Below are 14,790 nucleotides of genomic sequence, written 5' to 3'. Positions count from 1 at the left end.
AGATTGATATTTGAGTTTGTTTGTACGTAGCAAAACTCAAAATATTAAATAATGTAGATTCAACTAAAGAAAAAACACAAATTTTTGATTTGATAAAACATGGAGAACCATAATGTAGAGAGAAAAAAACATTCATCATTTAAAATTATAATTTTTTGTTCCTTTCTTCTTAACCCAATTCCTTAGATTCCTCCCCTATTTTGTCCCATTGGAATAATACAAGAGTAAAGTAGCCACTTTTAGGCTACTTTATGCACCCTTTCTAACATATATTATGATAAAGATCATAATGAAATCCTTTGCATCAATTGTGTACAGTTCCCAATTTCAATTTGTGCGCTATGATTCTTAGCCAACCTTTCCCCAACTCCAGAAAAAGGGAAAAGAGAAATACAAAAGTAAGTCAAAAATAACAACTTTACTCATCATGTTTAATTCAGACACGCACTGCTTTTCTTCTTCCTTTCTATTTTTCTTTCCATTTGGGTAACTTTTTTGGTTTTCACTTTGCTATCTCCTTATCATGAGTATGAAAAGGGTTTCTTTCTTTCACTACTTTTGATGGGTTTTTATCTATTTTTCTTTAATTTGAAGTTTGAAATAGGGATCGTTTTTAGTTTGAAACATCGTGCAAGAGAGGTTTATAAATTTTATAACATTTTCTTAGTATTTAATGTTCTTCAAATATTAAATACTACATAAGTACATATCCAATATATAAAATTTTCTTTTTTAATTGGAAACTTTGGCAATAATTATTGGAATAAAAAAAAAAAAAACAAATTTGGGACAAAATAGGGTAGCATGCAGTGGGCTGATATAGCCAACTTTAATAAAAATCCCATTCATAATTTCCAAATAAATAACTTTAAAATTTTGTCACGTACAAACGAATTTGTGTATCAATATTGATGTCTTCATATTTAAAATTTAAATTAATACTATTTTTAATAAAATCTACTTTCTGACCAATCATACCAATACTGATATTTTTATATTTAAAATTTAAATTAATATTATTTTTAATAAATTTTATTTTTTGACTAATTATATTAGATAAATATACGTATTAATATGCATACAGAATCGTTTATAATTAAACTTTTTCGATGACTTTAATTTTTCCAAATAACGGATTCTTCGAGGCTAAGCTACAATAAATTAATAATGGTACAAAACCCTTAGCATCCTATCTACCACACATATCATATTCACTGGACACTTGTATATTTAGAAGAATTTTTAAATATATTATTTAAATTTGTTTCTATGCTCATTACCATTTCTTTACCAACTCAAAAGTGATAAAGACAAAAGTGTTTGATGAGATTAGAACAGATCTACTCTTAAAGGATATTCAAGTGTCATGTATGTTTAATTATTGCACTAAAAAATATTAATTAAATTTTTGATAATTAAAATAATAAAAAATATTTAATATATATAGAAAAATCTAAAATTTTGCTTAATGAAAATAAATTTGATAATTATAATGTAAATTTGATACGCCACTTTAAATGACGTTAATTCACAATATTTTGTTTTTTTAAAAATAAAAAATAAAAAAAAAGCCAAATCGTAGAAGACGTTGGATTTGAAATTGAGAGTCCGTGACTGCGAAAGGACAACGGAAAGTAGCGGGTACAACCGCTCAGAGGAGAGCCATCCCCCACGTAACCAACGCCACCATCTCCCTATACGGCACTATTTCCACTCCTGCTTTCTTTGCTTTCACTGCTCTCTCTATCTCTCTCTCTCTCTCTCTCTCTCTCTCTCTCTCTCTACTTTCCTTCGTATACAGTTTTTCAGATCACCTACTAGGCAACTATAAACATCTCTCTCTGTGCAGCTCCAATTTCGATTTCAAAGTGAACAAGCATCGCAAAACATCGGATTCGTCTCTTTCTTGGTGTGAACTTTGATCTCTGTTTAAAGAAACGAAATCGGTGTGTTTTCTGTATGCATTCTCTGCACAAGCACAATTTTCCTCAGTATTAAGTGCATTCGAGTGTTTAGTGGTTGTTCAGGCGGTTGTTTTTTTTTTTTTTTTTTTTTTTTTTGGATTTTGGCCTACCATTGTAGTGCGAAACAGGTCTCGAAAGTTAGGGTTTTGGGACGTATGGGTTTGGATAATTTGGATGAGTTAGGTAGAAAGAGTTGCGACATTAACGGTGTGTTTGGACTTTACATGAGACGTCGAGAACCAGAATGGCCTTGTTCTGCGACTTATTTGTATTCTCAGGGCAATAATGAGCTTGTATTAAGAAGCAGTGCAAGTGCAATCTCTGTACCAGATTTATGTGTTTTAATGAAATGCGGCATTTTAATTCATTTTGGGATGTCCAAACAGGCCGCAATCAATTGGTTGTAGACCTTTAATTACATGCCGAGTATAGTTAGTTGGCTGTTTAGGTTATAGACCTGTACCTCAAAAAAAAAAAAAAAAAAGGTTATAGACCTGTAACTAAATGATGGGTGCACCTTTTAGAAAAAGGCTTCTCCCCTTGTATGTTTTATCATATGGCGAACTCAGTATCATCAGGCTATTCCCTCTTCTTAAGCGTTTGATACTGCATTCAATCCATTTAAAAGACTAATTGGCTTGTTTTCTGCTGATTTATAGTCATGGCTACGGAGCTTTTGGAGATCCAGCCCCAAGTACTCAAATTTACTTGTAAGTAAATTGGATAAATGTATTTTTTTGTCTGTTGGGTTTAAACATATTTCATGTCTCAAATATTGTTGATGATCATCATTTAACCATCTTAAAGGATTGATATCTTATGAGCTGTATACTAAGGTTGTATGGTTTAAGGTATTATCTTCCACGGCATCCTTGTTACTACTGCATATAGTTTGTGTCATTTAGATTTCATACTTTTGCAAGTTAATGAACAGAGAATAAACTGATATTATGTTTGCATAAAACTTGATTACACCTTGAAAGTCAATGGTAATTTTTAGTTGCAAGTACGGTGAACATAGCCTTAGATTAGCATGTGGAGTTGGGTTTGTTCAGTCAAATTTCCAAGATCAATCCATATTTTTTTGTTCACACCTTGTCATGCTGTCCTTGTTACGGAAAAGAGATATCCTTCCTTCATATTTTAATATATCACCTCCACTTTCCTACCATTGCTAGCTCATTGTCAGTGTGGATTTATCTGAAAGGGTGTGATACTGACAAGCTCTCTCTCTCTCTTTCTCTCTCTCTCTCTCTCTCTCTCTCTCTCTCTCTCTCTCTCTCTCTCTCTCTCTCTCTCAGTTGAGGTGAAGAAACAAAGTTCGTGCTCAATTCAACTTGGGAATAACTCCAATCAGTATGTTGCTTTCAAGGTGCCATGACCAGATGCGGCTTATGCAGTATTATTTATGTTTTCAGAATATAGTGATAATATTTTTATCAACAAGAATCAGCCCCAGTTTTTAATGTGCCATTTATAATCCTTGTGGAAAGAATTCAAGAAATGAAAGTTCGGTTCAATGGAAGTGATTGATAGATAGTTATTAAACTTACAAAATTTGTTGGCAGGTAAAAACTACTTCTCCAAAGAAGTATTGTGTGCGACCGAATACTGGTATTATTAAGCCCAAAGCAACATATGATTTCACAGGTACGATTGTTTCCTTGTGTTCTTAGATACTGCATTCTGCAGCTGATATCTTTGGCTGATATCTCAGTTAATGTATAGATAATTATGTATTATTGTGCTGCCTATATGAAATAGAAAATCACTTTATGCATGTTAGTGGAAAGTTAGTTTGAATAAAGAAGTAGACAATCCAACTGAAAGATACCGATCTGAAGCTAGAAAAATAAAATTTAAATAAGCTTCTGAAAAGGTTGTTATCAGTGTATGAATAACATTTTCTTGTGTCATACCTTAAATATCTGTTGCCATTTACAGTAGATTTTTCACTCATCACATCTTGGTCAATGCAGTTACTATGCAAGCTCAGCGTGTTGCTCCACCTGATATGCAATGCAAAGACAAGTTCCTGATTCAAAGTACAGTTGTCCCCTTTGGGACAACTGAAGAGGATCTTACCTCTGACACGGTAAAATTTAAGGTTACCATTTAATTAGGTTCACTCAGTTTAATTAACAAATTTCTTCTTTTGACAGTTTTCAAAAGATGGTAGCAAATATATTGAGGAGAAGAAACTAAGGGTGATCCTGATTAGTCCACCTCCTTCTCCAGTACTTTTACCATGTAATGGAGCCTTGAAGCAAGATCCATCTAGTGAAACTCTGGTGCAAAGACTGCTTAGTGGAGTTGAAAACATTCCTCCGCCTCGAAAGGTAATGCATATTATATTGTCAGGTTAAGCTACTTATAAATAAAATATTGTCAATTTAAGCTATCTTGAAGAAGCTTTCTCTTTTATTTTACTCTCTCTTCTCTCTCTCTCTGAAATTGATCATTATCATGTTACAGGGATCTTTCATAGAGCTGTTACTTGTGTACAGTGTCATATGGCTCGTATCCATGCCAGCCTTTTTACACTTTTTCATCTGTATCTGTAGAAAGTAATTATTTTGGAAGGATAGAGTATTTGATGTGATCCCTAGCTTATAATGGAAATAATTAAAGAATTCTGCCTATACTGATGATGATTTTCACGAACCATTTCTCATGTAATTGTGCCAGGTTGCTGAGGATGCCAAGTTGATTGAAACTGCTGAGGAATTGGATGAGTTAAGAGCAGCCGAATGTGTGGACTCAAGACCTTCGGACGATGTGGAGGGGTTGAAATCAGTGAAGAATGTTGTTGAGTTGAATATCACCAAGGATTTTGAGGATATGAAATCAAAGCTTAATACTATGGATTCAAAACTCAGAGAGGTCAGTTTTCCATAATAGATTTAACTTCTTAGTAGGGAACCTCAAAGGCATACTGTGCTTGTAATTGTTTTGTAGTCCATGTAATTGGGGTAGAAACTCTTCTCTTTCTTTTTCGTGGAGGGGAGGGATGAATGAGGGTGAAAGGTGTATCATCTGTCAATTTGAATCTTATTTTAGGTAGTAAGAAGACCCTCCATCATATGGCCCAATACCAAATTGAGTTCCTCAATTTTTTGTATGGCAGGAAGTTCCAACTTCATTATATTATTTTTAAAATCCACTTTTCCTGAATTTTCTCATTGAAGCACCATAAGAAGAAGGAAGTAGTTAAGATTTTTGGAACTATTTGCAGGCTGAACTTACAATTACAAAGCTGACAGAAGAGAGGAATATGACAACTGTAGAGAAGGATACACTTAAGGATGAATTGGTGAGTAATTCACTTTAGTAGATTCAATAACTTTTGCTGTAAGTTATGCATCAATTTCTCTGCCCCCACTTCCTTTTTCGAGCTAATGAAAAATGGGCGAGACATGCAGATGAGTGAATTGAAACAAATAGCCATGGTCCTAGGTTCAAGTTACAACTCTTTCATACAGAGATTAATGAATGGAAAGGTAAATGGACGAGGAAAAAAAGGGATGGTTGATTGTTGATACCACTGAAAATGCTGGTTGATTATTCAATTACAGAGCATTCCCCCTTTAGAGACAGCAGTCTTTAATTTGAGCTTTTGTCCATTTTTGGTAAAGTTTACTTATAAAAGGTCAATTTTTTGAGCGTCTTAGTGCTATAATTATTTTTAACTATGAGAGTTTAACTTCTTATCTAAAACTTCCCTCCTTGATGATTTAAGTAAACTACAATCTCTTTGGTACAATCTTCTTTTTCATACTAATCTCATTAATGAGCAATTAATGTTGTGATGCTCGCAAGATGCATATAATATTGTCTTAGTAAATAAGTTGTGGCACTACTTTTGAAAATCAGAAATGACATAGTTTGGCACTATGTTAAGTAACGTGGAAGTTTATACATCCCAATCCTTTCTTTTTTATCTTGTCGATGACCGTGCTTATTTTGCCCCTCCAGTATTCAGCATGACTCCCATAAATGAATCTCCTACATTTTTTTAATGTCAAAACTAATAAATAGCATTATTTTCAGGATTTGTCATGAAATTGTTGACATTCAATACGTGTATGAATAATTAAGAAACACCCACATGCCACAAATATGAATTAAGCACTCATATTTTGAGGAGTAATGCTAGATACAGTCTTAGGATGTGCAAGCCCCACGCACTCCATTTGAAAAAAAAAAAAGTGAATTTTTTCTTATGGGTTCCAGATTTGCCCACTTTTTTCAAAGGGAGTGTGTGGAGCTTATATACGCTATGACTATATCTAGCATAACTGTTTATTTCACTTTTATCATCATTGTAATTAAACTTTACTTACTCCACAATCTGAGTCTTGCTGCTTTTCATGTCATTGCTAACTAACTGTAATATGTCATTTCTCTTTTACCATTGTAATATGAAACTGAAAGATTTATTCTAGTTGCCATCTCTGTCATAATTAGAAGTTTAAAGACTTATTCTAGCTGTGCTATCGTTGTCATAATCAAAGTTTATTTCCCCCCTGAGTCTAAGCGACTTCACATTGGCTTTTTGGCTCTGCAGGAAATGTTGAGGAAGAACAATGTGAGAAGAATTCAGATGGGCTTCCCCTTATTTTATGTGTGTATGGTTGCTCTTATCAGTGTGGCAGTCGGATACCTTATTCATCCATAAGAGAGCACGTTTGTGGCCCTATCACTGAGCATTTTAGAACGATAGATGATCTGTTTTTTTTTTTTTTTTTTTGGTTTTTTTGGTTTATTAGAATGGTCTAACGCCCCAAATACCCTTTTTTTGTATGTGATATGTGATATAGTAACTTCTATTATTTGTGCATATAGAAATAACAGATCTTTTTTTTTTTAAAGGCAATTTGTTTGATGTTTACCAAAAAGAAGCCCATGTAATGGCATAACGAGGGTTGATATGTGCCACAGTGAATGTTGGTCATCTACTTTTGTGGGATATTTCTGGAGTGTTGGTGTTAGAACTTAATGTAAGTTTATTAACCTGAATAGATCTGAATTTTGCAATTTCTTCTGCAGTGCCAACTTTTTACTATTATTATTATTATTTTTAATGAATTGTTAGACAGAAAAACTTAGATGTTAAATTTCTGTCGACATGAGGACTAATGTCTTGATGGTATCCTTTTTCTCATTCTGGACATGGCTATTGATCCAGAGTCTTGCTACAACAGGGGGGAACGCCCCTCCTTCCCCTTCCCCCTTCTCTCTGTTGTCTGATTTAAATTGTTTTTTTTTTTTTTTAAATAGACTTCAATTCATTCATGAAGGAAGTTACAGCTGTGACTAATAAGTACGGGTAACAAGTCTCGACTACAAGTCAACTACTTATCGGTTATAAGTTTTCCCGTACACAATTTTCATTGTGTCGGACAATGTCTAAACTTCAAAGTTCTCTAATGATAAGACCATTTTGAGATGGGAGACTGTAAAATAGAGGTGTCTATCTCGACTTGTCTGCGAGAAAAACTCATTCTAATCCTCATCCTCCAAAAGAGGATAGGGACTCACAACCCTCCTCTTCTAAAAGAAGAAAGGGACTCACAACCATCATCCTCTGTTTAAATTGATTCACAATGTTACTATTCAATATCTGACTAGAATTTGTCCCAAGGAAGTACCTGTATCCAATGTTGATTTGACAAATTGTAACGTCTACCTTTTGTTCACATACGACTTCAATTCCATGGTTTGCTCACCAACCTGTTTGCTGCTTTGAGACTCCTCTTTCAAATTCATATTACTTTTCACTTTAGAAATAAATTTTTAATTGACCCAAAAACCATTCTTCAAAGAAAATGCATTCCTTGTTCCCAACGCATTGTTGATATGACACGATTTGATATGAAGGAGAAGTTTAAATATACAAATCTAATCGTAAATTTCTTTCACAACTCAAATACTACAGTGTCAACCGTGTGAAAGATGTGTTCTGCACACGACTCTTCTTCACGTAACTTGAGTAAGTGTTTCATCTTGTTTCTATATTCAGTTTAGATTTCGTTTGCAATCATATTGGTGATATCTGATTTCGACATGCCAGTTGTGAGGATTAAACTTAGGGATTCTTTTCTGCACTCAGTGCAGTTCATTGAGCGTTTGGTATTTTAACATCCAAATACACAGTTTATGTCGTTTTGAATTCAGTTCAAATTGAATTCATCATGGGGCCCATAACTGATAAACTTTAATGGCTCTCCCTCTCAATTTTTCATCTCTCATGGGGCCCACATGACTGGCACCATATTGGCAGACTACCTGCATACTTTTTATTATTTTATTGTGATACTTTATTGCTTTTGCATATTGGTGGCATGACTGTAGGTGAGTTCGTACAAAAAAAATTCTCTTTTTGCAACGACAGTGAGAATGAATGTTAGGTGAATAGTAAATTTTAATGTTAAAATTTATTTATTTTTACAACTTTCTATATATATATATAAACTCATCTTTAACATCTAATCACAATTAAACTCATTTCAAATGAACTCTATAAAACTCATTCAACCTTCTCAACTCATTATTATTCATAATCAACTCAACTTAACGTCCTAACTCAGCCTAAATCTTAGAAGGTTGGGAAAATCATGGTTTCCCACGTATTTCGTTTGTCTTCCTGACTCCAAGGTGTTCGGAATTTTTGAACGCATTACGCTAGCATGTTCCAAATTCCCCCTTTCCCCATTTCTTTGCAGCAGAATTACGTTTTACAATATATATATATATATATTATATATATGGCCAATAATGAAAGACATGCTTCAAGGGGAATAAAAAGGAGACTTCGAAAATTTAGAATACAATCAATAAATATTCTGTAAATCATATTAAACAATCAGTAAAAACTTGCAGAGCTACATATTGTCAAGGATACAATCTCTCTCTCTTTTTTTTTTAAGCAAATCAAGGACACAAAATGATTGACAACCAATGTTGACTTGAAAATTTGAATCACCTCACGAAAATGAAATGACAAGCAGCCCAAGCTGAATGAAAACGCTGTTACAACCCACTGTAAACTCTCTTTTAGTATTAATAAATCACACAAAGCCCCTTTAATGCCCTGCCTTCTTTTGATTATTTTTCTTTTTTGCCTGTATTTCATACCCTGCCTACGAGTTTCAGAAATTAGTGCTTTTAGTATCTTTTAGCTGGATATTTTTCTCAATGCCATTGAACATCTTCTTGTTCAGTTGGTGAGCCGGGAACAAAGGGTACAAAACCCCTCCCACCAAAGACAGGCCGCATGAAGGCATTATCGAACCTCCGCCAATAATGGTGGACTGTGTGAGAAGGGGTGCTGAGAAGCATCCGTAGGCTGGTTGGGCGTGGCACTTGTTGGCTGCCCTTGTCAGTCTCCAAATCATGTCCATTGCTTAGAAGTGGCAAAGTGAAGGATTTAGGAGAAGATGGCTCGGATGCAATCATGCTGGCGTTCTGTTTTGATTGAGGAAGCAAGATCCTCACAAGTGGTTTAGTAATCAACCCAAACACCTGCACAGATCCATTGATAGGAGCTTAGAAAAACTGATTATGCGTGCGTGTGAGAAGAAAATAAATCTATAATGCACTTCAGTTTTCTATGGATTTCCCCAGAATACAAGTACAACTACATTGTCAAAGTTAAACCATGGTCAACAAGAAGTTTTTTCCTGTGCTATATCAGTGTTCAGTCCAAGCTGTTAAAATAAGATCTATTGCTTGGAAAAACAAAAGTAAGTTTTGATTCTGATCAAACCAAGTGTGTTTTGCTCACTCTATATATAATTCTAGTTATGAAGAGCCCAGTCCAAACCTCAAAAGTGTTTGTTTAATAGAATATGAGATTTCTAACTTAAAAGCCTCTTGGACTTGTGAACTACCAAATGGCAGTCAGACGGTCTGGGCATGTTTTAAAGTCTGGATACGTGAACTTGATTGCAGTTTTCCCACTGGTTTCTCTAGAGAAATGAGGTGATGTCTTACCACTGTGCTGAAAAGAACAACCGTAATAGTACTGGTGATCATAAGTGCATTCCCAAGCAATTGAGTATGGCCTGACCTTGTAAACTGCATACAAAAATAAAGAGCTCATTGCCATCTTCATCATAAACTGTCATAAACTGATTCATAATTGTAGTTCCTTGTCTACCATCCAGACATCCACGAAGTATGAAGGAAGAGCATAAAACACTTCCCATTAGTCTACCGTTGAGACAAGGCAAAGACCGGGAACTACAGGAGCAACATAAACTGAAGTTGGTGACTGTTATTGTTCTCTAGGAGAAGCTCATCACCCAGTAATAGATTACATCTAATGCAATGCCACTTCCCATAGAAAAAGGAGAATGTTGATCTTTTACCTGATTGTAAGCAAGTGCCATAGAAACAGCTCCACGCATAAGACCAGCCCACCAAATTGTAACCTGCAAAACAAAGATTCATCATCCATGGAGACGTGCAATACATCAACTTCTCTAAAAGCATTGACTGTAAGAGCATGGTTGCGAAAATCTCATACTTGTTGATTGAAGTTGACTTTTTCATGTGGAGACTTCTTAGCCAGATTTAATAAGAAGGATAATGGGAAAACAAAGGCCGCTCTTCCAGCCAAAACCAGTCCCAGCAGAATTGAGCTCACCCCAACTGATTTTCCAGGGCTGAGGGGAAACATAAACAAAAACAAAGCAAAGTTACCTCCACACAAAACAAAAGTTAAACAATCCTTGATACATTCCACTTATATTCTACAACCAAGGAAGGTGTTTCATGGCACTAGTTGCCTTCATACGTATTAACCTTTTACCTATCACTTATAAATCTCCACTTCTCAATATCCAACGCATCCATGCCAACGTAAAGGAATAGAAAGATCTCAGCACCAAATGACAATGTGGCAAAAGCATGCCTGCAATGATTGACAAAGAGAACTGAACCATCAGCAACAGCACATAAGGCCGGATTTTTCTAAATGAAAACAGAATGAAAAAGAATGTGCCAGCTGCTCATGATAGTATTTTTTAAAAACCAACATACTTTGTAGTCACTCTTGAACTTTCAGTCACATTATGCCATGTGTAGTGAGACATAACAATTCCGCAAAAGAATACTGTGAGAATAGCACTTAAATAAAATAGCTGCAAGACAAAGAAAAAAAAAAAGAAAAAAAAAAAAAAGAGTTTTGGGGTTAGACTGTCAGATTCCTTCTTATGAGAAAAAAAAAAAAAGAAGAGAGAAAGAAGTAACCATAGGTGTCTTAAGTGGTGGAAAATCTTACTTCAGCTAGCATATATGAAAGGTAAGCCATAAGTATCATAAGAGCAACTTCACGATCTGTAGAGTGCCTGTTTGTGTCATTAGAAAACAAAAACATATGAAAGCACAACCTAGAAATGCTAGGAATACTCCCCCATCACATTTATTATAACAGCAGACCAGGTGACACTTCCAGCTCTGATTAAAGAATAATTAGGTATTTCCAATATATGACATTACCAACCTGCCAAAATAGAGCCTTTTAATCATATATGCACTAAGCAGGCCAGTCTGCAAGAGATCAATAAAAGATTATTAAATAATATATAATCACAAGCAAGCACATGCAACAAGAGAGAGACTTACAAAAGCTCCGAGCAAGGTGCTTGTGATAAATAGATAAAAAAAGTTTCCAACAAACTGCAAAGCAATGCTTGAGCTAAAGTGAGACAGGTCAAAGCTCTGGATTGCATTGAAGAGCACCACTGATGTTGCATCATTTACTACGCTTTCCCCAAAGACCAGGCTGTATAGCAAAGGTGTCTCATCCTGATTAAGCACCTGCACAAAAGGAATGGATTGTTTTGAAGCATCTTTTTTGTGAATTGTGATAGGACCACAGCTTCATTGCCATTTGTACCTGCAAGGTGCAAACAGAATCGGTTGCAGAAAATATCGCTCCAATTGCTGCAATCAAGGGAATGAATAAGTAAACAGGAAGGAAATTGTCCCCAATATAAAACAGAATGAATAATAATATATATACACAAAGTGTAATAATGATTGTACCAAGAAAATCTCCTATCTTGAGGGAACCGATATTCATTTTCTGGAAGAAGTGTATAGCACCTAGGTCAAGAAAAAAGGGACATGAATATACAGTATAAACCCAATTAAAATCTAGCACTTATCACAACCGAAATTAGTATATACATTCTTCATCTTCTTCATCATTAGAAATACAACTGATGATGAACGTGTAGTCTTTGCTTTTATTAATTGAACTTCAATTTTGTGAATGGTAACAACTGCATTGTGAGTGGTCACTTGATGACACCACAAAAGAACGTTTCCATCAGCTGTGACTTCCATAACTTCAAAACAAGTTTGATTGTCTCCATTCAATTGGTCTTTATTCTAGTGTCTTAAAAAATGAGCTAGATAACTGAAAATGGAACAAACGTTTCATATCATCTGCATGACTGGAATCCCATCCCAGGATATGCATACAGCAGGCATACGCTTGGATCAAGATAGATATCTCCCAACTATGAGCACAATCACAGTCATTACGGGGCAAATTTTAATGACAGCATGCAAATATGATTGAAACAATTATTTTCACAGCATGGGCAGTACCGCCCGAGTAAGCTTTTGTTATAGAATATCCCAGTAATATCCATAAACCTAAGCTAAGACAATTAAGGATATCGTGTTCTTGAGGATACCTAATGATATGATGGCGAAGGAAATCAGAGTACCAATTGCACCAAACAACATTATGGTCATGAAATTGCGGAAAAATTGTTTCTTCTTCACTTGGAACCTGATTAGGAAAAGGAAGAAAAAGATCAATCACAAGAATGGGTCTATGTATCTAAACAATTGAGAAGATTTTATATTATGTTTTCTTCTTTCTTTAATGCTTTTCTTGCGAAGTTAATAGTGTGGCCTACATCTAGGAAGCATTCCACAATTAAGACCTTTATGAAACTGAGGAAAGCATAATTCCTAGTGTCACATCAAGAATCAATGCAAATCCTAACCCTTAATTATACTGGCTGCAAAATTCTATATATTAACAAGAAACTAGAAATCACACTGATCAAACAGCAAAAACACAGCATCAATAACAATGATGTGTTCCAATGTAAACGACCTATAGAAAATGCAAAATATGACCAAAAATACCAAACTCACCCGGCATTGAAAATAATCGGCGGAAGAAGATAAATAAAGAAAAGATCTTCACTAAATACTAATAAATGCGAGCTTTTTCCTCCTGTGGTGAGCAGAATAACAATCCCGGTACACAAGCCCTGCCACCAAAGTCAGATTCTCTTATCCACATGTACATACATCCACACATTACATACAGACATATATGCGCAATGTTTACGCATGAACTTACAATAGCGAGTGCAGTAATGGATTCGTTCATCCAACGGTTCTCCTCCAGCAAGTGGCCCACGACGATACAAGCGCAAATAAGGGCGACAAAAAGGTTCATCGAGACCACTGAGGAGTGATCAGAGGTCGTCACCATCCCCAATCTCGTGATGAAAGCGCCTGCGTCCACTGCCATAACAGCCGCAGTAGTAGCAATGGTAGAAGCTACTAAGTGTTCCAACTAATTATGAGAGTTTTGGAGAGGGGGAAGAAGAAGAATGACGAAGAAAACGAAATTATTCTCTGTTTAAAATGAATTCCAGTTCAAAAGCTTAGTCTGTGGATCTCTTAGCCGGCAGTTCAGAAGCTTACTGCTTTCAAATCCCCAGCAAAGTCTACCTAATGAAACGAGATATCAGGAACAAAAAAAATATATAAATAAATTTTTTTCTCCTTTTCTGCGGTCTGTCACTAACCAAACAGAGTGTTTTCAGCTCACGAAAAAGAAAAAAAGCTGGGAACTTTAGGAGCTGAGTCAGAGACTCGCTCACTCGCTACCGTTTGGAGCTTTTTGTGTCAAGAACACCGAATATGCTGGCTTAGAAAAATGGAAGAAAATCGATCAATCCTCTCAGTTTTAGGAAAATGCTGGTTTAAAAGCACATCTGGGAAGAGAAAATATCGGAACTTGAGAGAGAGAGAGAGAAAAACAGAGAGAGAGTTTATACAGTTGGACGTGGTAGAAAATGAGAAGCCGCGGTAGTTATTTATGTAACAATTTTGAGCTTGAAAGTGTATTGACCGTTTGACTGACGGCATAGAGTGTGATGATGGGAGATCGAACGGCTCTAATTATCTAGGATTATAGATCTCAATGTAGGAGATATATGCAGTATCCTGGCTGATTAGACTTTGGAAGTAAACGAGAGGGAGCGAGGCAAAAGACAGTGTGCGGAAAGGGAATGAAGAGGTCCTTCGGTATCATTGTGTCGTCTACAGAAGCATACATTTGTGGCAACTTTTTGGCTTTAATTTAAAACCAAAAACTACAAAAATAGACAGATAAATTTAAAAAAATTAATGAAGTTATCTGTACTCATTTCAGACAAATTCAATACTATGCTCACCAACATTTTCCAAATGAGTGCACTGAAATCATATCTATTAAGGTGGCACTAATATTTATCCAAAAAAACCGTTACAACTATAAAAAAAAAATTTAAAAAAAATAAATTTATAAATTAACGTGATTTTATGTTATACATTATATCTATTTTATAATAAAATTAATTTTATTATATGATATATCGTCACATCAAATTATAAATTTATTTTTATAAAATCTCTTTATAATTAAAAGTATTTATTTTTGTAAAAGTCTAAGCATGGGTTGATTTACAACCCATGATTTTAGTTTTTAAGTCATTCATCAAGGTAAGAAACCTTATAGCTG

At 35.0% G+C, this 14,790-nt stretch overlaps 2 protein-coding genes across 5 annotated transcripts; one reads left to right on the top strand and one right to left on the bottom strand.

Moving 5' to 3' along the window:
• Positions 1-1,691: 1,691 nt before the first annotated feature.
• On the top strand, positions 1,692-7,001 carry LOC122319306 (vesicle-associated protein 2-2-like). 4 transcript variants are annotated; one of them, XM_043137325.1, is made up of 10 exons: positions 1,692-1,909; positions 2,624-2,674; positions 3,266-3,336; positions 3,533-3,614; positions 3,944-4,059; positions 4,127-4,303; positions 4,653-4,847; positions 5,200-5,277; positions 5,387-5,464; positions 6,532-7,001. In XM_043137325.1, exons 2-10 carry the CDS (start codon positions 2,626-2,628, stop codon positions 6,640-6,642), a joined length of 957 nt encoding a protein of 318 aa, XP_042993259.1. In that variant the 5' UTR covers positions 1,692-1,909; positions 2,624-2,625; the 3' UTR covers positions 6,643-7,001. The 4 variants fall into 4 exon arrangements, with proteins under 4 accessions (XP_042993259.1, XP_042993251.1, XP_042993266.1 ...); XM_043137317.1 differs by having other exon boundaries at positions 1,692-1,946; XM_043137332.1 differs by lacking the exon at positions 5,387-5,464 and having other exon boundaries at positions 1,701-1,946.
• Positions 7,002-8,785: 1,784 nt separating this feature from the next.
• LOC122319301 (sodium/hydrogen exchanger 2-like) lies at positions 8,786-14,101 on the bottom strand. The gene is made up of 14 exons (XM_043137302.1): positions 13,360-14,101; positions 13,149-13,267; positions 12,677-12,774; positions 12,018-12,077; positions 11,869-11,915; positions 11,595-11,789; positions 11,473-11,519; positions 11,251-11,317; positions 11,010-11,110; positions 10,780-10,881; positions 10,495-10,633; positions 10,337-10,399; positions 9,960-10,043; positions 8,786-9,488 (listed from the first exon to the last, which is right to left on the bottom strand). The coding sequence occupies exons 1-14, from the start codon at positions 13,531-13,533 to the stop codon at positions 9,159-9,161; spliced, it is 1,626 nt and encodes a 541-aa protein (XP_042993236.1). The 5' UTR covers positions 13,534-14,101; the 3' UTR covers positions 8,786-9,158.
• Positions 14,102-14,790: the final 689 nt, after the last annotated feature.

This window comes from Carya illinoinensis, chromosome 1 (assembly GCF_018687715.1).
Source record: "Carya illinoinensis cultivar Pawnee chromosome 1, C.illinoinensisPawnee_v1, whole genome shotgun sequence".
Classification (NCBI taxonomy): domain Eukaryota; kingdom Viridiplantae; phylum Streptophyta; class Magnoliopsida; order Fagales; family Juglandaceae; genus Carya; species Carya illinoinensis.
This window is presented reverse-complemented; position numbering and strand designations above follow the sequence as displayed.